This window comes from Lepidochelys kempii, chromosome 21, assembly GCF_965140265.1.
Source record: "Lepidochelys kempii isolate rLepKem1 chromosome 21, rLepKem1.hap2, whole genome shotgun sequence".
In the NCBI taxonomy this organism is placed as follows: domain Eukaryota; kingdom Metazoa; phylum Chordata; order Testudines; family Cheloniidae; genus Lepidochelys; species Lepidochelys kempii.
This window is the reverse complement of record NC_133276.1, coordinates 7222982-7247082: the sequence shown is the minus strand read 5'-3', so window position 1 is coordinate 7247082 and position 24101 is coordinate 7222982. Positions and strand designations below refer to the sequence as shown.

Genomic DNA, 24101 nt, shown 5'->3' with positions numbered 1-24101 from the left:
ATGGTATTCCACATGCTCATTCTCTACTTTATGGCAGGTGCTCTATTCCACACCCTCCATCTCTCCTAGAGGACTGCATGCATTTGTTTTCCAGTTTTAAAATTAAAGTGCAGGCCTAGAGATTTAAAAGCCTCCTTAGAGCATTCAATGCCTTTTGAACGTAAAGAAAAGCAAACCACTTCCTCCAATCTTACAGCCTAAAGCTATTTTCAATTTCGTTTCAAGCAGAAAACCCCTTCATGTCACTTCAAAGTGCATTTCCATGTCAACGTTCCTTCCTGAAGGACCAAAAATAGTTATTGCAAACCATTGCCTGACAAGAGAAAGTTTTATAAAACTTGCCACATCAAAGCACCCATTTGTAGCTAATCATGGGACTATCTAGTGCCCCAGACCAAAAGACTCAGAGAATATGTTACTTAAGTTTAACCATTCACAACAGTTAATAAACCCCTCACTCCTGGAGCTCAAAAGCTACCAACAGAAGTTACACCTCACTAGGAAGTGCATTGGGAAGCCATGCATCTTCAAACACAAAAAGACCACCCGTGCCATTCAGCTTGCAGGAACAGAGCAGGTTTTGCTAACTCTTCCCAAAAGAGGGCCCCAAGCCTAACCACAGTTGAGCTTGGTGGTTTCCATGATGGGAGAGGGCAAAAAGGACAGTGAGATTTCCTGCCTACATACGACTTGCAGGGTGGGGTGGAGATTGTGCGGGATTTGGCATGAGCTTTGGAGACCTGTGCTCAGGGCCATTTCCTGTTTACTAATTCCCAACAATCAGCTCACCCCAACCCTTCCTTATTAGGTCACAGTGGGCTATGCCAATTGCCACTTTGGGGCTGGGAAAGAATTTTTCCCCATTCCACCAGATTGACCAAGATCGGTTGGGTTTTTTGTCTTCACAGAGAAACCCAGAGGCTGAGTTTTGGGCAACAGGAGGGCTGGGATTCTCCTGCTCCTGAAGGTCATCATTAGAACCTACAGGAGAATTGTTTAGCTGTTGCAACTTTTGGAAGTTGCCGAATGCAGGAACTCTCCGATTTAGGCTCCAGGTCCAAAGTCTTAACAAAGTGGGCATCCGAAGGGTATCTCCTTATGAGATGGGGCAACTTGTCCATTTCCTCACCCCCACCCTGGGTCAAGTGCAAACCAAGGACTGGGATATGACCTTGGGGCAACTGCCCCACCACTGCACTTCATGGCAGTGCTGTCTGGCTGTCGAAGTCACTTGTCACCTCAACTCCCAAAAATGGGATGATAGTGGGCAGCTGGGGGCACCCTGAGAACCTTCTCGTGTGATGATTGTCACTTCTTGGGTGCTCCCCCTGTAAGGGAGCCAAAAGGATTGATGTGCTCCAAGTGACTACACTGGCCTGTTCCCTGGATGTAATTTGACTAATAAAATTGCATCCTAGTTAAAATTTACACCACATGTCCTTGCATTCTTCCATGTGTTGAGCATGACAAATAGACTTTTGGGCAATAATCCATGCTTTCTGATGCACCACCAGGTAACTGCCCAGAGGTCAGCAGGAAACAATAGTAGAAGGACAACCAAGGATCTATATAGAAGTGTTTTATTTTAGAAGGTTCAATACTGTATAGCTGTTTAAGACAATAGTCCTCACCTGTGAAAGAAAGAGAAAGAGAAAGAGAAAGAAACTTTAAATTCTAGGAATGCAGGGTAGAGGCTTGCACTTCACAGTTTTCTTTTAAGAGATTTACTATCCTCACAACCACAGCTAGGCAAACTGGCAATATTTCAGTTGACTGACTATTACAAAGATTGGTGGAGCTGAACCAGAACAAATGGTTTTTGTTAATATTTTGGCAAGTTGAAAAGTAAAAAAAATATTTTGGGGTCAAACAATGTTCCTATTTAGCGTATGTTTACAGTTATTTTTATAATAGTAAAGGAAGTTTCTAGAGAAGTGGATTTTAAAGTGTCAGAATGAGAAGTATTCTAAAAATTCTGAAAAAAAAAAATCGAGGCTCTGCGACCAACAATTTGACAAAGTCAACACAAATTTGCAAAATGTTTTGGTGTCGACAAACTTGCATTTTTGCTGAAAAAAAAAGTGGTTTTATTATCCAGTTTTGACTACTCACAGCCATTTTCCCACCACTAATGTAGACAATTAGTGTCTCCCATTGTAAGACAGCACATTAAAGCAAAGAGGCCAAGGGCTTGTGTACACTTGAAACACGACAGCGGTACAGCTCCAGCGCTGCCGTAGTGCTTCAGTGTAGCCACTGCCTACCCAGGCGGGAGGGGCTCTCTTGTCAGCGTAGGTAATCCACCTCCCTAAGCAGCAGTAGATAGCGCTAGGTCAGTGAAAGAATTCTTCCATCGACCTAGTGCTGTCTACACCAGGGGTTAGATCTGCTCAACTATGTTGCTCACAGGCGTGGAGTTTTCACACCCCACAATGATGTAGCTGGGTCGACCTAACCTTTTAGTGTAGGCCAGGCCTAAGTAGCCTGTTCTGGTCTACGCAGCATGAATCACTGTCAGACTTAATTAGAAGTCAGGTGTTCCTGGTCTAGTTGTGTGCTCCAACCTACTTCAGTGATATGCTTAGAGAAAATAGTCCAGTGTAGCAGACTACCCGTTGATTGCTTTACGGACTAGATGATTCAGAAGAGGTCACACAGGAAGGCGGACTTCTTCTGATCCACATTTACATTGGCCCAAGAAGCAAAGTTTGTGGAGGGGCTTATAAATTTAGTTATCTTCAGATCTCTTCTCATCTCTCTCCTCTTACCAGAGATTACCTTTGAATTCCATGTTAGCAGCATCTTCCAGCAGCTCCTCTTTCATATTGTTGAGAGTCTCTATGATCATGTCCTTCATCTCCTCCTGCTTGCGATTGGCAATACCCATCAGAGACTCATAGAGCTCATTCTCCTTCTTGCGCGTGTACTCCAGCCGTTTTGGGGTGATCTGCAAGTCTCTTTGCATGTCAAAAGCCTGGTTGATGAAGATGTCCAGGCAGCGGCAGTGCACCAGGTTCAGGATGGTGGCTACATCCACCAGGTGCTTCTGCAGCACCTGCCTGGAGAAAGTGCTCAGGAGGCGGAATTTCTCTAATTGCTCCACCAGCATGCTCTGGGCTTTGGCATCAGAGCTAGGGGCCCCACAGCTGCAGTGGTTGGTACTAAGGTAGTCTAGGTCCATCAGCTGACAGAAGAGGGATGACTTCTCATTCTCAGCCTTTTTGGGAGAGATCAATTCAGCCTCCGACTCTGGCACTTTGCAAAAGAAAACAGGCAAAGAGAATTTCTCTTGGATTTCCCGCAGTTCATTTTCATCAGATGCTGAGAGTTTAGTCTCACTGATGGCAAAGGTGACGACAGGCAAGACATGGTTCACATACTCTCCCAAGGTGACTTCAGCAGACTGGAATCCCCGACAAGGGGCTACCACAATGTCCACCTCCTGAAAGAGTAATAAAATAAAATCACCACATTGAAGTTTTAGCAATTAACCCTGCTACTAACTCCCAACTTCCCTCTCCCCACTAAAAATTCATCCCTGTGGTAGGACCTGTCATGGTCTAAACATGCAATTCCCATGAGTCCATGGGGCTGATTGGAGCTTCTCCCAGATCCTTGTATTAGCCTATAGAAGTAGTTATTCAAGGCTCATTTCTCAACCTTTTGGGTGTCTACAGCAATACTAGACAATGAAGTCTTGGAATCAGCAAACAAGGTTCAAATCCAACCCAAGTTTCACGTGGCAGTACAGGATCCATGGTCCTATTTTCGACCTCAAGCCTCTCGGTCTTGCAAGAGCTGACTTTTTATTTCATTTTCATTGTGAAAGATTGGAGAACTGAGAATATATCTTAGCTCACTTCAATATTTCAGACTTTTCACTTGAGTCACTTCATTTAGAATTTTTACTCATTGCGTCTCGCTGAGATATGGCTAGAATGCTTCAAATCAGCTAAAGCTATTGAAGTCCCTGACACAAGATCCATGTTTTTGTGATTCAGCATTGAAGGTTTTCTAAACTACTATGATGATTTTTAGGACAGGAACTAGTGAGAGCACACTGCCAGCCTGGAGAATGAAATCAGTAGATCCGCAACACAAGAATAGCTCAGGGACGCGTGTGCTGTTCTCTCTGCTATCTGCTGGCATGACTCAAACCTGTCTTGAAAATCCCCCATTTAGGACAAAAGGGAGTTCAGCCTCCCTGGCCTATTCAGTTCTCGGTCCATTTCTAGACTGCCAAAGGGCAGTTAGTGTGCAGATATTTCTGGACACTAGAAATCCAGTTGCATCAACCAACTCATTATACATACGCTAATGCAAAAAAAGTTACCATACTGAGGTGGCTTGCATTCACTACTGCACAGAGCTGGATCTGAACTAGTTACTAGAGCAGAGGTTCTCAAACTTCATTGCACGGTGACCCCCTTCTGACAACAAAAATTACTACATGACCCCCAGAAGCAGGGACCCACAGCTTGAGCCCGCCACCCCAGGTGGGAGGGGTGAGGTGGGGTCAAAGCTGAAGCTCAAGGGCTTTAGATCCAGATGCGGGGCCTGTAACCTGAGCCTTCCCACCCAGGGCTTTAGCCCTTGGGCTTCGGCTTTGGCCCCGGGTCGTGCGGCTCAGGCTTTGGCCCTGGCAAGTCTAATGCCAGCCCTAGCAACCCCATTAAAACAGGGTTGTGACCCACTCTGGGGTCCTGACCCACAGTTTGAGAACCACTGACCTAGAGAAAAGGCTATCTTAGAACCATTTCCACCATCCACGCTACCTCTCAAGGAGCTTGTCCGAGATGCCAACATCCTCTCTCTAATTTTAAAAAGACGACACTGCTTACTAGCAAAGTTTGCTTTTCCTTTAAGACTACATTGCAGCCACATTTGTTTACTGTATTTGTTTTATAACCACCTGTTGGCCAAACAGTTTAAAAGCTCAAAGAGTCTCATCAATGACTGACTTAGTGTTAAGATCCGATGCCTTCTGTATTTGTACCTTTAGCAAAAGGAAAGGAAAATCCTTAACTAGCTTCACTCACTTTTGTTTGTTGACCTTGAACCAAATCTTTAAGGACCATCCCTGATTTTTCAGTTACTATTACTTCTACCACAGAAAAAACAGTAGCTAGCCCCTCTCCCAGGTGCAAAAACAAATACACCTGCACACCACCACACATACAAGCAGACAGTCAGGTAAATTTTAGGTTGTGTGGGGACATGCAGGAGAGCTTTTACATTTTCTGGCTAGACGCTTCAAGAAGTTCTTCTATCCACTTTGCAGTTATTTGTACTGGTCCTCTTTAGACCAACTGTAAGTTGATCCTGTATGGCTCGGACACAAGTCATGAAAAATCCTGCATCAAGCCTCTTTTCAACTTTAAGCGTGTATTCCAAGCACACAGTTACTGCCCTAAATAGACTCCTATCCACTGCTACTACAACTTATAGTTATTGCATAAATGAAAATAGCAAAGTGACCATTATTACAGTGGGGTTAAATACGATGACACTATAAACTGCCAAAGTTTGTAGATATGCAAGCCAAGAAGATCAGTCAAGTACAAGTTAACTTCCTGGCACTTCCAGTGGTGAATTTGTCCCTCACCCTTCCCACAATATACTGATTTGTAGGCTCTTCACCTGCCTATGGTGAAAGAGACACTGGCCACTGCTAGAAGAGATACCCAAGTTCAGACTGGCCCACCTAAGTTGCCAGTCATATCCTGTGTTTCTAATGAGTGATTCAAGCATTGAACATTTCAGCTGTAAAGGTAAGAGTTCAGTTGTTGGTGTGGCTCTGGGACTCTACCACCTGAATAGGAGTTAAATACTGTTAGGAGGCTGCATTATTCGCTACAAGTAAAATTCATATATGGTATAACTTTATTGAGTTAGACCACAAATTTTTAGCTACAGTTCTTAGCCACAGTGTTCATAGATGGAAAGGCTCCAGGAGAATGCCTACCTTGTGGAGTAATTGCCCAAATGACTGCACCAACAGCTGTCTAGAGGTTGGTCAGAACTGTAATATTTTGATTACTGACGTAATGCCCAGTGAATGTTGCATAGGAACATGAATAAGCATTGCAACACAGTAAGAATTAAACAAGTTACACTTGGGCCAGTCACTTAACCCCTCCTCTGTAACAGATACTTACCTTCTTTTCTCAAGTGCTATAGAGGTAAGTTTTCATATGGGTGAAATTACTTTATGAATTGGAAGAAGGAGCGGTATAGGTACTTAACACTTACAGATTACAATTTTTTCCTGCTTCAAAGTACTCTAAATGAGAATTAACAATTTGAGGCAGTCCAGTATTCACACCATTTCAACGATTGGGAAACTGAGGTACTGAATTAAGCGAAAAGGAGTACTTGTGGCACCTTAGAGACTAACCAATTTATTTGAGCATAAGCTTTCGTGAGCTGCAGCTCACTTCATCAGATGCATCCGATGAAGTGAGCTGCAGCTCACGAAAGCTTATGCTCAAATAAATTGGTTAGTCTCTAAGGTGCCACAAGTACTCCTTTTCTTTTTGTGAATACAGACTAAACACAGCTGTTACTCTGAAACCTGAATTAAGTGAATTGCCCAAGGTTGGAGTGAGTCAGTGTCCAAGACATGACTGGAACTTGGTTCCTAGTTCCCAGTATTGTATTTAGACCACTCCCTTCTATGGGCTTCAAGAGCTCAACCAATCAGATCATGCAATTAGCTAAACACTCCAGTGGCTTATACACTTTGTTCTACCAGTTGTTAAATGAATTACCTACCATTTGGTCACTTGGAAGGGGCGGATGACAACTGATGAGCTGTTAAGCATGTACTGATGGTGATGACAGCAATAGTGTCGTCATTTGGGTGGGATGAGGCTGCAATCTTCATACCATTTTACCTTCAGTGACAATTAGACATTGGGTACAAGTATGGTATCAACATTCTAAATAGAGTTTTTGGCATTTCTGTTTACAGTGCAACAAGTAAGATTTCACAGCCAAGAGAGAACATTAGGAAGGCATCTTAAACAGGGCAATAGTCTATTTAAATTGAAGATCTTCATTAGACACTATGGTTAGACAGCCTTCCTTAATCTGAACCTGAAAAACTGAAATGCATCTGTAACAAATCAGTGTTGTTCCTCAAGATTCTGCTATTGATTCTTGCAGTATCAGAGTCCCTTAGGTGCCTGGGACCAGATGTTGAGCTGTCACAGGGATCCTCTCATGCAAGTATGTCATCTTTTCATGTTTACAGACAGTTCATTACATGAACTTCCCCACAGCACTGGGCTTGCACATTAGTCAGTTATTTGTAGTGGAGTATCACTATTTTAGAAGGGAAAAAATATTTTAAATTAACTGGAAATGCTTTTATGTAGCCAGGCAAAACTATTTAAATCTGATTTAATGGCATTGGCTTCAAAAGCTATGAGCAAAGTATCCCAGTTAGTTTCTCTGCTGTGGAACCAAGTGGAGGATGTCACTCACTTCCACAGAATCTGAGACTCTAGGAGTCTCCTTTAAAAATTTTACTAGAGATTTTTGCTAGGGGAGAAGTGCTCCCTGAGAAGAGAAATAAAACACTCCAGCAGTACAGGCCCAAGAAAAAAGGGTCTTTAAAAAAATTACAAACAAGAGACAAAATTTCACATCCATATAAAAGTTTTTGAATTTCAGTATTGCCCTGCAGAGTTGGAAACCCAATCAGTACTGCATTAGACCATGAAAAAAAAATCACAATGAAAGGCAAGAGCTAGGCAAAAGGTGAGAAAAACATTCCTTTTTTTCGCAAAAAGAAAAGGAGTACTTGTGGCACCTTAGAGACTAACCAATTTATTTGAGCATAAGCTTTCGTGAACTACAGCTCACTTCATCGGAGCTGTAGCTCACGAAAGCTTATGCTCAAATAAATTGGTTAGTCTCTAAGGTGCCACAAGTACTCCTTTTCTTTTTGCGAATACAGACTAACACGGCTGTTACTCTGAAACCATTCCTTTTTTTAAAATTCAAGTAGCTTCTTGGGCTCCATCTTCAGGGCTGAGCTGTGGGAGGAGGGCCAATAGCCCTAGAGCTGAGCAGTTTTAAGGATACAGTTTAAGATTCACTTTCACTTGTTCAGTCTAGACCTTCATTTGGGCAATTAGATTATTTATTTACATAAGGAATTGAGTGCTGGTGGAGGAGATAAGATTGTCTGTAAAGCTCATTTTTGACTTCTGTATTGAAGTCAAATCTCAATATAATGGATGCAATTTACTCACCTGTAGAGACTTAATCAGATACTTCTGATATCTGTGAGGTGCTTTCAGATCCTTTGATAAAGAGGTGCAAGGCAGCACAAATAGGGTTACCTTTTGGGGTAGTCAAGAAGTCCTATGTAGGATACCTTGCCTTTGTCCACAAGGGGGGTAGCTTCAGACTCAGGTTTAATTTAAGCATGATTTTAACATATGCGTAGCCTTTTGAGTAAACATTCACCTAGTCAGTTCTTTCAGTATTATTTGTTTCCAATAGTAGTAGTCTCCCATTTAAAAGGGGATGGGGGGGAGGAGGTGGCACAAAATAATTCTGCTAACAAAGGCTAGATTGAGCTATAACTTGCTCTCTGTTTTAACTAGCTAACCATGATGCATGCATTTTTAGAGCTTCCATTTAGCCAGTGCCTGGTTGCTCTGTGCTTTAAATTGATTGCTCTGAGGTGTCCTGCATCCTGATTGCTCCCCACTGGTTGACATTGCAACTTGGAAGTCCCAATACTAAAAACTTGCAATGAAGGGCCAGCTCTGAAACAAACTTCCTTTCCATTTGATGAAGAGTTAAATATTCCCCTTTGGGTGTGGCTGAAAGAATTACAATTTTGGATGCTACTTTATTAAGAGAGTTCAAAAATTCTCCCAAATAATCCAGAAATGAAGGCATAAGTGAGATCTTCACTGTGCACCAGAGGAAGCCACTGAGCTCGAGCAAAAACATGAATACGAATTTTTAGTCAAATGAAAGACTTGAGTAGTCTCCCATTTTCTGCCCTAAAAAAGTCTTGCCAGCAGTTTTCCTGCTATTACTGTCATGGGACTCCCAAGTCCGTGGCTGAACAAGAGTACAAGTTAAAGAAAAATTGGATAGGCAATTCTGCAATATTCACATTGAAAGATGACTCACACAGATGACTATAAACAAAGGAGGAAGCCAGTACTGTCTCTAGGAGATGGGCTTAAAAAAAAAACCAACACAAAATGCAGCGTGAGCAACTGGTCCTTGTTTTAACAGAGACCTTGTAGGGTTTTCTAGCAACATTTGCATCATTTGTTTGCTTTTACTTCTATGAGGTAATTTTCCCCAATTTATGGTGCTTCTCTGAATATTTCCATATGCTATTCAGTTGTAAATTCTTAAACTTACAAACTCTTCAAGGCACCAGTCTAGTCTTCTTGTGTGTGCCCAGCAGCATGTACACCTCATAGGGCAGTTTCACTGAGAGGACTGTTAGCTAGAATTGCTGCAGTCACACAGTGATTTATGGAAATATCTTGGAACCTTAAGTCAGTTCTCACTAAATCAGAGCTCTCAGTCAGTATGCTCTGCTGAAGCAAAAGCTTCAAATACATTACTATCAAATAATTACATCCATGTTTCTCCAAAGTTAAAACCTGGTCTAAAAATCAAGACTTATTGAACACTTGGAGACCTAAACACCAACTACACAACTAGCGGGGTTACAATTCTGCTTCTTGAGAGAATATTGCCTGACATATGTTGACAGCACCTATTCATTAAGAACTGTAATACAATGTAACCAATTAGGAAAAAAGCATTCCATTCTCCTCTCTCTGACAGCCTATGCATATTTCTATGGACTAAATTCTGTACACCTCTATTCAAAGAGAGAAGTTAGCCCCAGTACTAAATAAATACAGGTAAAAGGAGAGACACTATACACAATACATAATGAAGAAGAGACAAGCAATTGAAGATCTTTATCTCAGTGCAATAAGCTATTTAGGGACACAGCCAGTTGCCTTGTCCTTTAGGATAAAAATTGGCAGAGGATTGCCATATTTTCATATACCTGCCCCCTATTCATCTAAGAATAAGATTCATTTGCTGCTTCCAAAAATGACCCTACCCCAGATTATTAGACCTGACACAGTTTCACTTTCCATTTATTGAGGAAAGACTTTTTGTAGTTAGAGGTGCTCAGAGGCTATCCTCTGTTAGACAAGCTTTTGCTGCAGCAAATTACGCTTAGTGAGACTCAAGTCTCAACTCAGTATTTCACTCAAACACTAAACCAATTCCAGTACTCTTCGGATTCCGAGAATGGATCTACCACAGCACTCAAGCAACACAATAATTAAAATCAGACGCTGCTAGGGGCAAGTTATACAACTGCACTACAAATCGGAGGTACTTATATGGCCAGGTTACCAAAGTATCAGAGCACCTCATGATCTTTGATATGTTTACCCTCAACATCCCTGTGAGGTAAGGAAGTACAATTATCCCCATTTAACAGAAAGACCTGAGGCATCAAGAAATTAAATGATTTGCTCAAGGTAACACGAAGTGTATGGCAGATTAGGGAACTGATCCCAGAACTTTGAATCCCAGGCCAGCACTCTAAACTAAAACTGACAGTAACACTCTGTGCCAGCACCTTTTGCAAATAAAAAGGTTGTTAGTGCTACTTTGTTTCTTTGGATAAAGACCATCTGTGTCATAAATAGGAATCCTGCTCCACTATGGAAGTTTGTGTTCTTCCATCAGCAAGAGGGCCAATTAAACAAGTCTACAGATAACATACAAGACATAGGAAACAGTCTGAATAGTGTTTAACACTAGACTCTTCTAACCCTACTGCAAAAGCCACAGAACCTGCCCCATCAAGAGAGAGAGAGGGAGAGAGAAATCACTCTAAGCCAGCAAAAACTGAAAGTAGTGACATTCAGAGCATAGCACAAGACCCAGACTCTAGCTCTAATCAGATACAGGTGGAAGGAAATATGAATTTCCCAGTGATTGTACTTCTGAGAATACCATCCCTCTAGCACTGAACCCAAGTTGATAGGCCCAGTGTAAGACCTAAACAGAACAACTCTCAGATATTTAATTCTGGTGCTCAGCAAAAGCACCTCAGTCAAACTTAATTGCAGCTGTGCTATACTGGGGTTTGGAGGAAAGGCTCAGCCAGAAGCCAGCCTCAGAGAATATATCTACACTGCAAAAGGTAATGTGGCAACAAGCCTCAGAGCCCAGGTCAACTGATTTGGGCTTGGGTACAAGGCTAGAAATAGCAGTGTAGATATTTGGGCTCAGGCTGGACCCTGGACTCAAAGGCCCCTCCCCCCGTTGGGTTTGAGAGCCCAAGCTCCAGCCCAACCCAAAATGTCTACGCTGTTATTTTTAGCTCTGTAGCATGAGCTTGAGTCAGTTGACAACTTTGCAGTGTAGACATACCCTTAGGGTCTCAGAAACAAGACAGGAAACCAATGTTTGCTTCAGCCTTTGCTTAGAATGTTCTTTACAGTTAAGACCACAGGGAAATGCAGTCACATTCTTTGCCACCTGTAATGGACAAACGGTGAAGAGAAGTCAAACGTAACAGCACTGCATTGGTGCACAAGCAGCAGTAGCAAAGCCAATTCAATGAAGTTACTGACCCATCTAATTTTGTTCCTTGAGATAAAGTGCAAGGAACAAACCTTATATTTTTTCCTTTAAAAACCTTTTTTCCCGAAAAAGATCTAAAGTATTGAACGCATGTGGCAAGTACTGTTTCCTTACATTTTTATTAGGAATTTCCTGTAAGCACCTACTAGTCTCAGACTCCACCTGCATTCAAAGTTAAGGAAATCACCCCACTAAGAGTGAAGCACAAAGCAAGATTGATCTGTGATCCAGGGTATAAAAGAAGTTTCCGTCTGCACTAACACCTCTTTAGTTGTCAAATGGTTTTCCCAGGGATGCACAATATTTCAGAGATCTCAGTTAGAGCCTTTAAGCCCTACTGATTTAGCAAAATTAATAAGTGTTTACTTTCACCATAAATCTGTTTGGTTGCATTGATTATTCCTCTGTGGTCCAGAGGCATTCTTTTGTACAAGTGATCCCCAAGGAGTAGAATAGCCTTGCCAAATGTGAGGGGTTTTGGGGCCATCTACATTATAAATATGCTTAAGAGCAAATATACCTGCCAGCACAGAATTGTGCTCCCAAACCACCATACCCACATAGAGTCAGATTCCTGGCTCTTCTTTCTGTGAAGCAAGATGTTTATTTCAGCGAGGATATCCTTTAGTAACCCAGAAAAAGGTAGCAAATCCTATCCTAAACACCGAAGTTTCTCAAGCTAAAAGGTTAACATGTTAAGACTGCCAAACATGTGCCGACTGCATAATGCTCCAGATCTGCTGTGTTCCTACAGAGCTTTACAGAACCTTCTAGGATGTACTGTCACTTAAGAGCCACTTTGTTCTTTAGATGAGGTCTGTCTCACTTTTCTATAAGTGCCCAGTGCAAACCTGCCTATGTAATTAAGCATCTTGCCTAGATTTTTTTTAAACCCACACAACATCCATTACAAGCAATGGATGTGTCAGCATTTCCACGATCAAGACTGCCTTCTATTGGTAAACATTTTAAGAGAGAGAATTAGAGGTTATGACCGTTATGAGCAACACCTAAGTCAAATGCAGAACAAGTTCTACTGAATTCAAATGTAGGTCTAGTAAGCAGTGTTCAGAGTCCGTAAGGCAACGCCACAGTCAAGCCCATTCTAATTTTTTTAGAGCATAGCAGGACAATGTTTCTTCAGTGACTCTAGTGAGGGGGAGATGGTGTCACAAACAAAATCCTTGGCACAAAGATCTGTAAGCACCAATCTAGATTCAATACTGTTGGGGGCGGGTTAAAAAAAGATGAGACTATCAGAAATAGCATAGAGAACAGCTAGAGCAAGGGTACATCTGCAGCTTGATTTTTCAAAAGCTTTGGGTTCCTTCTGCTCAGTGGGTGTCAACAGGAACTGGGATGCTCAGAACCTCTGGTAAAAAAATAACCGTAGTGTGGACACTTACGCCTTAAAATGGTGATTCTCAAACTTTTGTACTGGTGACCCCTTTCACATAGCAAGCCTCTGAATGCGACCCCCCCTTATAAATTAACATAAAGGCCATAGTGGGTCAGACCATAGTGGGTCAGACCATCCAGCCCGTATTCTGTCTGCCGACAGTGGCCAACGCCAGGTGCCCCAGAGGGAATTAACCTAACAGGTAATGATCTAGTGATCTCTCTCCTGCCATCCATCTCCACCCTCTGACAAACAGAGGCTGTATTACAAACATTTAATATATTTAACACCATTATAAATGCTGAAGGCAAAGCGGGGTTTGGGGTGGAGGCTGACAGCTTGCAACCCCCCACGTAATAACTTCACAACCCCCCAAGTAATAACCTCACAACCCCCTCAGGGGCCCCGACCCCCCGTTTGAGAACCCCTGCCTTAAAGTCATGATCTCCACCAGCATGCAATTGTTACTAGCAGCTCACTAGCTTTGTGTCTCTAGTCAAAGCAAGCAGGAATTTCTTTGCAAGAGCCATGCTACAGAGGTGCAGATTTGGGGTTATGTCTATTTTAAGTATTCTTGTAAATCCTCTTATTGCTCTGATAATGTGCCAGCACTACGGTCCATCACCAGCAGGCATTTTACCACTGTGTTACTTACCTCTGCTTGGTGTGGGTCTAGTCTGCTCAACAAGCCCATCAAAGCCAGAACAATGGTGGAAGAATTTCAGAAAGCCTTCAATGTACTCCAGGCAGGACCAGCGACATGGGCTCCCACCCAGGCTTCCATGGTCAGGGGGGCACCAGGCACAGTGCAGAGATGTGCACTGCCGGTGGGCAGGGGAGCACTCAGAGCAGCGAGTGACAGAGGGGAGCGCTGCACATAGGTGGAGTTTGGAAGGGTAGAGGGGCATTATCCCCCACCTCCCAAACTCGCAGAGGAGATGTGGGGGATGCCCAGATTTCTCTCTGATTCCTCCCTATGAAGGAATGTTTTGGTGAGGAGGGGTGAACAGTGATGCACAGAGCACCTGGTGTTACTGCTCACCCCCCCCCGCCAATGTTCCTCTGTACCCCCCGCCCCCAGGGAGCTGGGAGAGGGCGAAGTGAGCAGCAACACCAGGTGCTTCGCATTTCCAGGTCTGTACCCCCCCATGTGGTTGAGGCTCTTTAAAAGAGCTAACAATCATCCAAAGCACAGGGCTCGGTGGTGATGGGGGACTTCAACTACTCAGACATCTGTTGGGAAAACAACACAGCAGGACACAGATTATCCAACAAGTTCTTGGAATGTACTGGAGACCATTTATTTCAGAAAGTGGAGAAAGCTGTTCTAGATTTGATTTTGACAAAGAGAGGAACTGGTTGAGAATTTTGAAAGTGGAAGGCATCTTGGGTGAAAGTGATCATGAAATCCGTGCATCCGATGAAGTGAGCTGTAGCTCACGAAAGCTCATGCTCAAATAAATTGGTTAGTCTCTAAGGTGCCACAAGTACTCCTTTTCTTTTTGCGAATACAGACTAACACGGCTGTTACTCTGAAACATGAAATGATGAGTTCATGATTCTAAGGAATGGTAGGAGGGAAAACAGCAAAATAAACGCAATTGATTTCAAGAGGGCAGACTTTAGCAAACTCAGGGAGTTGGTAGGTAAGCTCCCATGGGGAGCAAGTCTAAGGGGAAAAAACAACTGAAGACAGTTGGCAGTTTTTCAAAGAGACATTAAGGGCACAAGAGTAAACTATCCCACTGCATAGGACAGATGGGAAGTCTGGCCAGAGACCACCCTGGCTTACCCAGGAGATCTTCAGTGATCTGAAGAGTCCTACAAAAAGTGGAAACTAAATTGGAAAGGCCAAGGCACAAAATGAGATCAAACTAGCTAGCCTGTTACTCAATTTGGGGGGGGTGGGGGGGGAAGAGGAGGAAATTACAACAGAAAATGTGGAAATGCCTATGAACTTTGTTTTGGTTTTCACCAAGAAGGTTGGTGGCGATTATACGTCTAACGTAGTGAATGTCAGTGAAAATGAGGTAGGAGAGGCTAAAATAGGGAAAGAAGAAGTTAAAAATTAGACAGTTAGATGTTGTCAAGTCACTAGGGCCTGATGAAATGCATCCTAGAATACTCCAGGAGCTGACTGAGATGATTCTATGTGGGCACAGAAGAGGTTAGGGGAGAAGGGGGTGCAGGAGGCAAGTGCAGGAGGCAAGTGCAGGTCTTAGGGGAGAAGGGGTTATTCATTATTGTTAGTGTATTTTACAGATTTCAGACATACCTCTCAGATTAGATGCCTGTTCACACAAATTTTTATCAGTGACTACCATTTCTCAGCTTCTCTGCGCTAGCACAAGATGGCTCCCTCTCCCCCTCTGTCTGCCTGGGTTCTCTCCCTCCCTTACTTTTTTCTTGTGAGCACGCAAAAACCGATCAGTGGGAGCCAAAGATTTGATCCTGAAAACCTTTAATCTGCAAGGAGTCCTTACTCAGACACTTAATCCCACTGAACTCATGAAGCTTGCTGGATCTGTCCCCAGCTCCCACTGTAGCTCAGCAGTTCAGAGTTTTGGAGCAGCACTATTTTTGTGTTGCTTTGTCTGCAAACATATTTAAGTTTTGTTGCTGTCACGAGAAATAAAGAACGACTGTATGTTCTACCATACAGTCTTTGTATCCTGAAGTAAAAAAAACACATATGGCAGACTCCTCTTTTTGTACACACGCCCAATGTTTTTCTTGCTGATTCAGAGACTGACATTGCAGATGTAAAATGTTATTAAAGCTAGAATGCATAGGTTTGCATAGGAGGAATTTCCCTATAAATTAATTCCTAATAAAGTTAATTTCTTCTGAATAAGCACTGGAATCAATTTCTGCAATAATTTATTTATTAGCCTAATCAAATTATTATTTTTGTAAAAACTGTTTAATAGCAGTCAATGCAAGTCAAAGATTAAAATGTATATACCCTTTATGCCATGGTTTCTGAACTTTATACATTTTAGCTAACATAGAAAGTTGTTAAGTGGTTGCTAAATTATACAATAATAAGAACAGAACCCTGGTGAAGCAAACACTGTGTTCTGTATTCTGTTTGACCGGTTATAGTGAATGTGTTTTTTAAGCCTCAATCTCTTGAGACTCCAATTCCAGTTACGGACAGTGGAAATTCCTGTAGTTGACAATGCAGCATCCATCCTATTTTATTGGAATGTGCAGAAGAGCGTACTTCTCTTTTAGATCACTTAAAATTACAAATACAAAAACAGGTAAAATAAGTCTTTATTGTGTTTGTTTTAAATTATTAAATATGTAACAGACCAGCAAGAGGGAAAGCTGATCTATAAATGATCCTTTCTTATGGCATTATATTAAACCAGCCAGATAGAGCAGATATAAGAGACGAACTCTACAAAGTGGCAACTTTTACAATGTATAGAAAGATCTGTATGGCGTTTTGAATTTTTTTTTTTTTTTTACCCAAATCAAATGTGACAGTGTGATAAACTTCTTGTCACTTAGTGGTTCTCTGGTATGCCATCTTGAGAGCTGGGAGGCTGGAGAGTGCCCAGCCAGTGCTTAATTTGTGCTGGGCCTGAGCCCCAGCATCTCTTTCAATACAAATTAAGCACTGGCTGGAGGCAGCGGGGCCTAGGACGCCATTCTCCCTAAGGCCGGCCCTGACTAGGCCCAGATGATTTGACACTGACAGAAAGCTATCCCTAGTGAACTGATCCTTATGTACATTAACAAAGTCTCCCACTGTTGCAATGTATTAAATAAATACTCTTAGATGTTTGATCTTCCCTGCTTTTAGTCTCATGAAATTTCATCTTTTAAAAAAGTCTTCAGCCCAAGATGAGGCAAGCAGTAACCCCCACACTCCCTCTTCTGCTAGAAGGTCTCCTTACTTTGCCATCCCTTTTCAAGTTAATCCGAGTGGCTGTTTTCATCATGTCCTAAATATAATCGGAGCCAAACAAAGATCTTTGTCACTTGCATGAGAAATTTGCAAGAGGGTTGTGAGCTGCACCATGCTCAGATGTCCTATATAAAAATTTAACCAAATAAGTTAGATATTTGAATTTAAAACTAAACACTTTCAAGCTTAACTCCACTGGATATCACATGATCACATGCCCAAGAGATCCAGTATAAAGATAGAATCATAGAATATCAGGGTTGGAAGGGACCCCAGAAGGTCATCTAGTCCAACCCCCTGCTCAAAGCAGGACCAATTCCCAGTTAAATCATCCCAGCCAGGGCTTTGTCAAGCCTGACCTTAAAAACCTCTAAGGAAGGAGATTCTACCACCTCCCTAGGTAACGCATTCCAGTGTTTCACCACCCTCTTAGTGAAAAAGTTTTTCCTAATATCCAATCTAAACCTCCCCCACTGCAACTTGAGACCATTACTCCTCGTTCTGTCATCTGCTACCATTGAGAACAGTCTAGAGCCATCCTCTTTGGAACCCCCTTTCAGGTAGTTGAAAGCAGCTATCAAATCCCCCCTCATTCTTCTCTTCTGCAGGCTAAACAAGCCCAGCTCCCTCAGCCTCTCCTCATAACTCATGTGTTCCAGTCCCCTAATCATATATGATGATGGCATATTCCAACATGAATACTCATGGCTATTGGAAAAAAAAGTCACAAAAGAAAACCACACTCAATGATCAGAGGCTGACTTGATCTTTAGCTGTAGGCTGGTTTATACAATATATGTAGTGACTTGGAAGTGATGAAAGGTAGCTCCCCACCAGACTTGTTTGTAAGTAGCTCATTGACAGAAAATGCTGACTTATTTTATTGTTCTGTAGATGTACATTGATAATCTTACTGATCTGAGAAACAGATCAGAGACAGTAGATATCAACTACTGTATCTCCCACTGCAGATATCTGCCAGTCACCACATTGTGTTCTAGGAATAAGAATATACCGCAACATGGTAAATGCTTTTGAACATAAGTCCCAGCAAATGAGTCTTTCGTCTTTAAAAGCATGTGTTAAATAATTGTGGAGTCTCAACACTCCCGAGGTAAGACTGCATTATCTTTATCTTACGGATGAGGATATTTCGAGAGGTTACGGGACTTGCCCAAGGTCACAGCACAGCTGTGACAAAACTAGGAACAGATTCTCAGTTCCCTGCTCTAGCCGAACTAGGGAAAAAAACAAAAAAACAAAAAAACCACACACACACCTGTGGGTGTTACCACCTAAAAAAGCCTTACCTGGTTTGGCACTCTGTTATAAAACCTGAGCCGAGTAAGCGCCAATAGTTCTCAACTCACATAGCTGCCTGGGAGCGGAAGGTACTCAGCCCTTACAGAGCATTAAGTCATTCTGTCCCAACACAGAATTGGGATGTGGAATGCTTTGGCTGTGCCCACAGGGCTGACACGAGTGCTATGCAGCAAGTCATACTTGGAGGAGACATTTGCTCTCTCAGTCATTCTGGACAGGAGGCAGATTCTGAAGGTATTAGGGACTGCAATCGTTCAGGTTTAAGAAATGCTTAAGGCGCATCTGTTTAAATTTGTCTTTTGAGATGGGTAGTAATAAAAAAAGTGATCTATTTGTGGCTAGGGCAACAAACACAGGGTGCACGTGCATACCTATCAGTTACATCACCACCACACTTCCAGGCTTCTCTTGGGGGGGGGGGGGAGATATTGCCTCTTCCAGCTTCCTTCACATTGTTTTACATCTTAACATTTTCATGTGCAATAAAGTTTATCATCTTCTGATAAGACTAAATTGGACAAGTACAAGCACCAACAACATGCATGCCTCTGATCAGTACCTTTAGTAGCAAGTAAGGCAGCGTCACCTCCAGCTCTGCTATCTGGTGTGCTGGATCCTCATTGTCCCCATGGATTTCCAAGTCCTCTTCTGGTATTGTGTCCCATTGCCCTTGATGGGCTGCCAACATATGCACCAGTTCATACTGCCCAGGCAGCGCCAGACTAATCTGCGTTTGTGTCCCATGTGTAAAACGGATCCGCCGCCTCTTACAGTTCTCCTCACTGCTTATTTTGGTAGTGGGTAGCAGCTTCTCACCCAAAAGCATGTTTAGTAATTGGCATTTGGCATTGCAGTTCTGACCAAGGATTAGAAGGCATGGGTGCCAGTTCACTGTCAGTTGGAGGTACTCCTCTTCATGGCGGGGAAAGGATAAGGAAATCAATTGTCCTAGAATTCAAACAAACAGATTGCATTAGGAATGCTGATTAACATACGCAATAGAATGCGTGCCATACAGTTCTGTATCTATAGTCAGCACAGCATTATCTTCAGAAAGGTGCATGCCCTGTACAAAAAGCAGAAACCCAGCCAGACACTCACGTTTAATAACACTAAGTATTTACTTGTCTTAAAATCATAGAATAATCAGGGTTGAAAGGGACCTCAGGAGGTCATCTAGTCCAACCCCCTGCTCAAAGCAGGGCCAATCCCCAACTAAATCATCCCAGCCAGGGCTTTGTCAAGCCCGACCTTAAAAACTTCTAAGGAAGGAGATTCCACCACCTCCCTAGGTAACGCATTCCAGTGTTTCACTACCCTCCTAGTGAAAAAGTTTTTCCTAAAAGTCTTCTGCACCTTCAAACTAATGTAACCCATTCAGGGCTTGTATTGACTTAATACCAACAGCAGAAGTTCCTAAATTTCATCAAAATGAAATGCAATGGTCTTGTTAGGAAGGATCTCATCACTGTTTCTGTATTTACTAAATCAACTGAACAGAAAGTTAAGTTGGAATTAAGAGGTAACACTTTGACAAGATCCAGGCAAGCCCGGGTTGTGGCTGGGGAGGTGGTTGAATGAATAGCTACAACTATTAGAAACGTCATATGATCTTTGTAATTTAATTTTGTACTTCTACAAAGTCTCAGGAGAGAAACTAAACAAATCTTAACATCCCTGGGCTAGCCACCCCAATTTTGCAAGCTGGATAATGGTCCTAAGAGGGAAGTCACTTGACCAGAACAACATCCCAGGAGCACTGGCACCTGGTCCCATATTTTAACTGCTAGACCACCACCTCGAGACTTGTAAAATTCTTTCTACCTTTACCTGCGTACAATATATTCCCTCACCTTGGCCCAGCATGTGAAATTCACAGATCAGCTTATTCTACAGTATCCCTCAAGATGTGTTCTAAACCTCCATAGAAGAGTTCAGAGCAAAGCAACTGGCAGCTTATTACAGCAAGTACTTGAAGAAAAACAACACCCAGACATCCTTCGTATGAAAGTAAGTTTTTAATCGTCTTTTCTCAGCAAGTTAAAAGCCACCCCTTGCTCTTCCTATTGAGAAGAGAGATGAGGAAACTGGGAAGGCTGACATGATTAAGAGGCACCTACATTTACTGGTGGTTGTGTACCATACTGAAGCGTGCTAGAATAGTGCTTCATCTTGGGGCTTCAAAACAAGATGGACTGACAGAATTAGGAATGCCATTAAGCATTTTGCAAACGCTTCCCAAGCTGCAATGCCCTGTTTGAATAGAATGCTTTGAGCCATGCACCAGGAAAAAAAAAAATAATAAAATAATCCAACAAGCAATGAATTGGTTGAAGTTCCTCCCAGCCCCAGATAAACTAAAACCACCCGACAGTGCGTAACACATCCAAGAGGGTTACAAGAAAGACAGGCTTGCTCACCTTCAAAGCCTAAGCTCATTGACATGAGAAGTGACAGTTTCTGAAGATTCTGGTTGTAACATCGAAGTAGTTACAGGAATGCTACTGTAAAGCTTCCCCCATGGCTAGATATTGATACATTACAAAAACTTGAGGAAATTAAATGCTTTCACATCTGGATAAGACAGGATGCAGTGTAAGCGAGACCTTGTTCACTGGCTGTCAGAGGTAAATATTGTACTGTCGTTCGAGTGAGCTGCAGTGAGATTGTCTGAAACAATTAGGGTCTACTTTTACTTTAATTTTCACTGACTGACTTTTTCCTAATAGATAAAGTGTTGGAGGGCTACATGGGAAGGTCAAAGGTCAGGCTGAACAAATAAAAGTCACAAAATAGTTGACCTGGGGAGGGGGAAGAAGCTCCACATTGTCGTTGCAAGTAGCCACGTATTGATCCTTATTTCTTCACTCCTCTTACATATGCCTTTTGTTTCAATACTGGAGGTTGAGTGGAGTAAGAATAGTGCCACAAAATGCAAAATTAGTTCACTTACAAAAAAATACTGATTTGAAACACTACATATGATTTAACTTGAACTTTAATCTAATCTAAACTGCTTTATAATCAAAATTACTACAGATTGTCTATTAAATATCTGCATCTCCCACACAGCAGCTGTGATATTTCTTGCTGCCACACCCTCCCTCACCTTCTCATTTGAGAAGTCTGAATTACTTGAATACTTGATCCATTAACCTATACTTTGTCTGCTCCCCTGCTTACACAATAAGGCCAATATGAGATGCTCAGCACTGGTTTTGGCCCTTTTGAATTCCTGGTTTGTACAAGATGATTTTGTCCTATACGGTCTGCCCTATAAACCACATCTTAAGGACCTTTGAGTTACGCTAAATCCAACTACAGAGAAATTCTAGATAGTATAAGAAATTGAGGGAAAAAAACTGATATGGGGCCAGATTCTCATTGTGTTCAAAAGAGCTACAGTGATTTAAACTAGCCCAGAATCTGGCCCATGTTTTGAATGAGATTTGAAAAGACTGATATATAGAACGATTCTTCTAGGTAGTGGGATCTGCATAGGTTAAGATTCTTGCACCAACAGTACACACAGAAACAGGGAAGAGATGAGTGCTAGACTGGTGGATAATAGCAAAGAGCCAAGATCCATGAGATGGGGCGGGGGGGGGGGAGGAAGGATATCCATGCAACAAGTTTTCAAAACAGAGGCAAATTTAAATTGGATTCTGCAATTAAGGGGGAAGAGACTTCACAGGGATGTGCTTTTTAAAACTTCAAAAGAAAGCACGAGTTAGGGATAGTAGAAGTAAAAGATACGAGACTCAGTTTACACCTCAGACTCTGGCATGGAGCCAAGCCAATTATGAAGGTGGAACAGAGTTTCTTCTACTCCACCCCCATCCCATGAATGCATCAAAACAGGACAAGCTACTGATGTCTGTAAAAAGGATAGAGATCCAATTCAATCTAGAGTTAGTCTTAAAATAGAAATTAATGGAATGCACAAGACTTGTTAGGGGTGGAGGAGGAGGAACTTCAGTAGTGTCGTATGACAAAATGCACCAAGCTCTGGCATCAAACATGGTAAATCAATTTAGAACATAAGTGAATTTGGGGAAGGAACAGCAAAGAAGAAATCTTTCAAAGCTGAAACAACTTCTTATGATTAAAGAATCTCCAAGTTATTCTGGGTTTGTTCATGTATCTATATATTCACTTTGTGTACCCATAAGGGTATAGAGAGCTTTCTTTTTTATGAACAATGGAAGGATAGTCCTCACACTACAAGGTAACTTGTGATCACCTGTTTCTAGAAACCTGAGCAGATTCAGAGAGCGAATGCTCATGCTGTTTGAGTGTTATCTTGCCAGCCATCCTAATTTGAGCTTCACAGTTAATTCCCAAATGGCCTTATAATTTTCATCCTTCCACTGAAAATGCAAGTGGCTCACAATAGCAGCTTACTAATGAAGCACAATGGTAGCATAAAAAGTCAAATGTATGTTATAAAAACTGTTTCAAATATTAAGGTCTAACAAAGTGCCCCGTGGTTGTATTAATGGCCCATGTAGGATCACACTGCATATGCTCTTAAGTTATTGGACAACAGATTTATTCATCTATAGACAAACTCAGCTCAGACCAGCTTTCCTTGATGGAATACCAGAATCTAATGCATCGACAAGAGCTTTGTTTTCATGGCTTTAATTTAATTGCAATTTAAGATAGTCTAGTCACCTGGAAAGACACTGCCTTCTGGGACAGCCAAAGTCACCAGATGGAATGCAGCGGTTTCTATGCAGGTTACACAGTATGTCTTATTGCCCAGTAACAAAAAAACCATACAAGCTACAATAGTTTTACAATGTCATTTAGTCATTAGTCATTTCAAAAGCGTGACACTGCACTAGCTTACAGTGAAGGCTAGAGAGTTGTTGATTTCTCTATAGCAAAGCAGGCAACATCCAAGGTCAGAGATAATAAATACTAAGATGAATGGATGACATTTCTTATTCCTTGCAGCACTGTCCAGGAATGTTTTTCAATCTTTGAGCACCAGTAAAGCTAGTGCCGTCACCCTCTACTTGTGGGCCAAGGGCAAAGCCACATTACAATGCACTCTTCCTTATTTTGATCCACGTGGTCTTCAGGAAGCTACAAGTGGCCTTCTCAAGAGCAGTTAGACAGGGCATTCCCACTGAAGAAGCTTGAGCAGTCAAATACCATGGCACAGAGTCATGCAGAGACCAATTCCTGCATCTTCAGGTCACATTGCAAGATTTCTTTAAGAAGTGAGTGGGAGGAACAGCCATGGATCACTATAGCAGCACCTTCAATCATTGACAAGAGTTTGATTCCTGTCCTACAGTTTCTTTAGTAGTCTAAATACTGTAACGATAGGCACCTTAAGCAATTATATAGCATTTTCTCCATCTTTCCAATACTATACAATCCATCCTTACCTGATGAATGGGATAAACCATCCCAATTAGGAAACAGAGGTATAGAAAGTTTAGGTGACTTCCCCAAAGCTACAGAGCATGTCAATTGCTAAGCCAGGATTCAGATTCTTGCCTTGGGGCCCCGTGGTCAACGTCACTACACTAGTCAAACGAAATACAGACTTGGCGTTCGTACTTCGTTTGACCTTTTTGACTTTTTTCCCCATTCAATCTACTCTAGGTTAGAGGAAAGGCCTTAAATTAGATTGAAACAAGTCCAGTGTTACAGATGGATTTAACTGTCCAGCCAGCAAGAGCTAACAAGGCCAGACTTAGGAGGGGAAGGGGGGGGACTCATTAAAAAAAAATATATATCTTTATCCATCATACTATTATGCTCAAAAACAGTTGT

The 24101-nt window shown here is 42.1% G+C and overlaps 1 protein-coding gene across 4 annotated transcripts in view; it reads right to left on the bottom strand.

Annotated features, from left to right (window-relative positions):
* Positions 1 to 24101, bottom strand: part of DSTYK (dual serine/threonine and tyrosine protein kinase) — a 61150-nt gene that overhangs the window by 20631 nt on the left and 16418 nt on the right. For all 4 annotated transcript variants that reach the window (XR_012155832.1, XM_073320147.1, XM_073320148.1 and 1 more), the window contains exons 2-3: positions 18868 to 19256; positions 2779 to 3442 (exon numbers count right to left, since the gene is read on the bottom strand). Coding sequence is in view for 3 of the 4 variants with exons in the window: in XM_073320147.1 (XP_073176248.1) it covers positions 2779 to 3442; positions 18868 to 19256 (1053 nt within the window). In the remaining variant the exon portion in view is untranslated. The remainder of the gene's footprint in view (positions 1 to 2778; positions 3443 to 18867; positions 19257 to 24101) is intronic.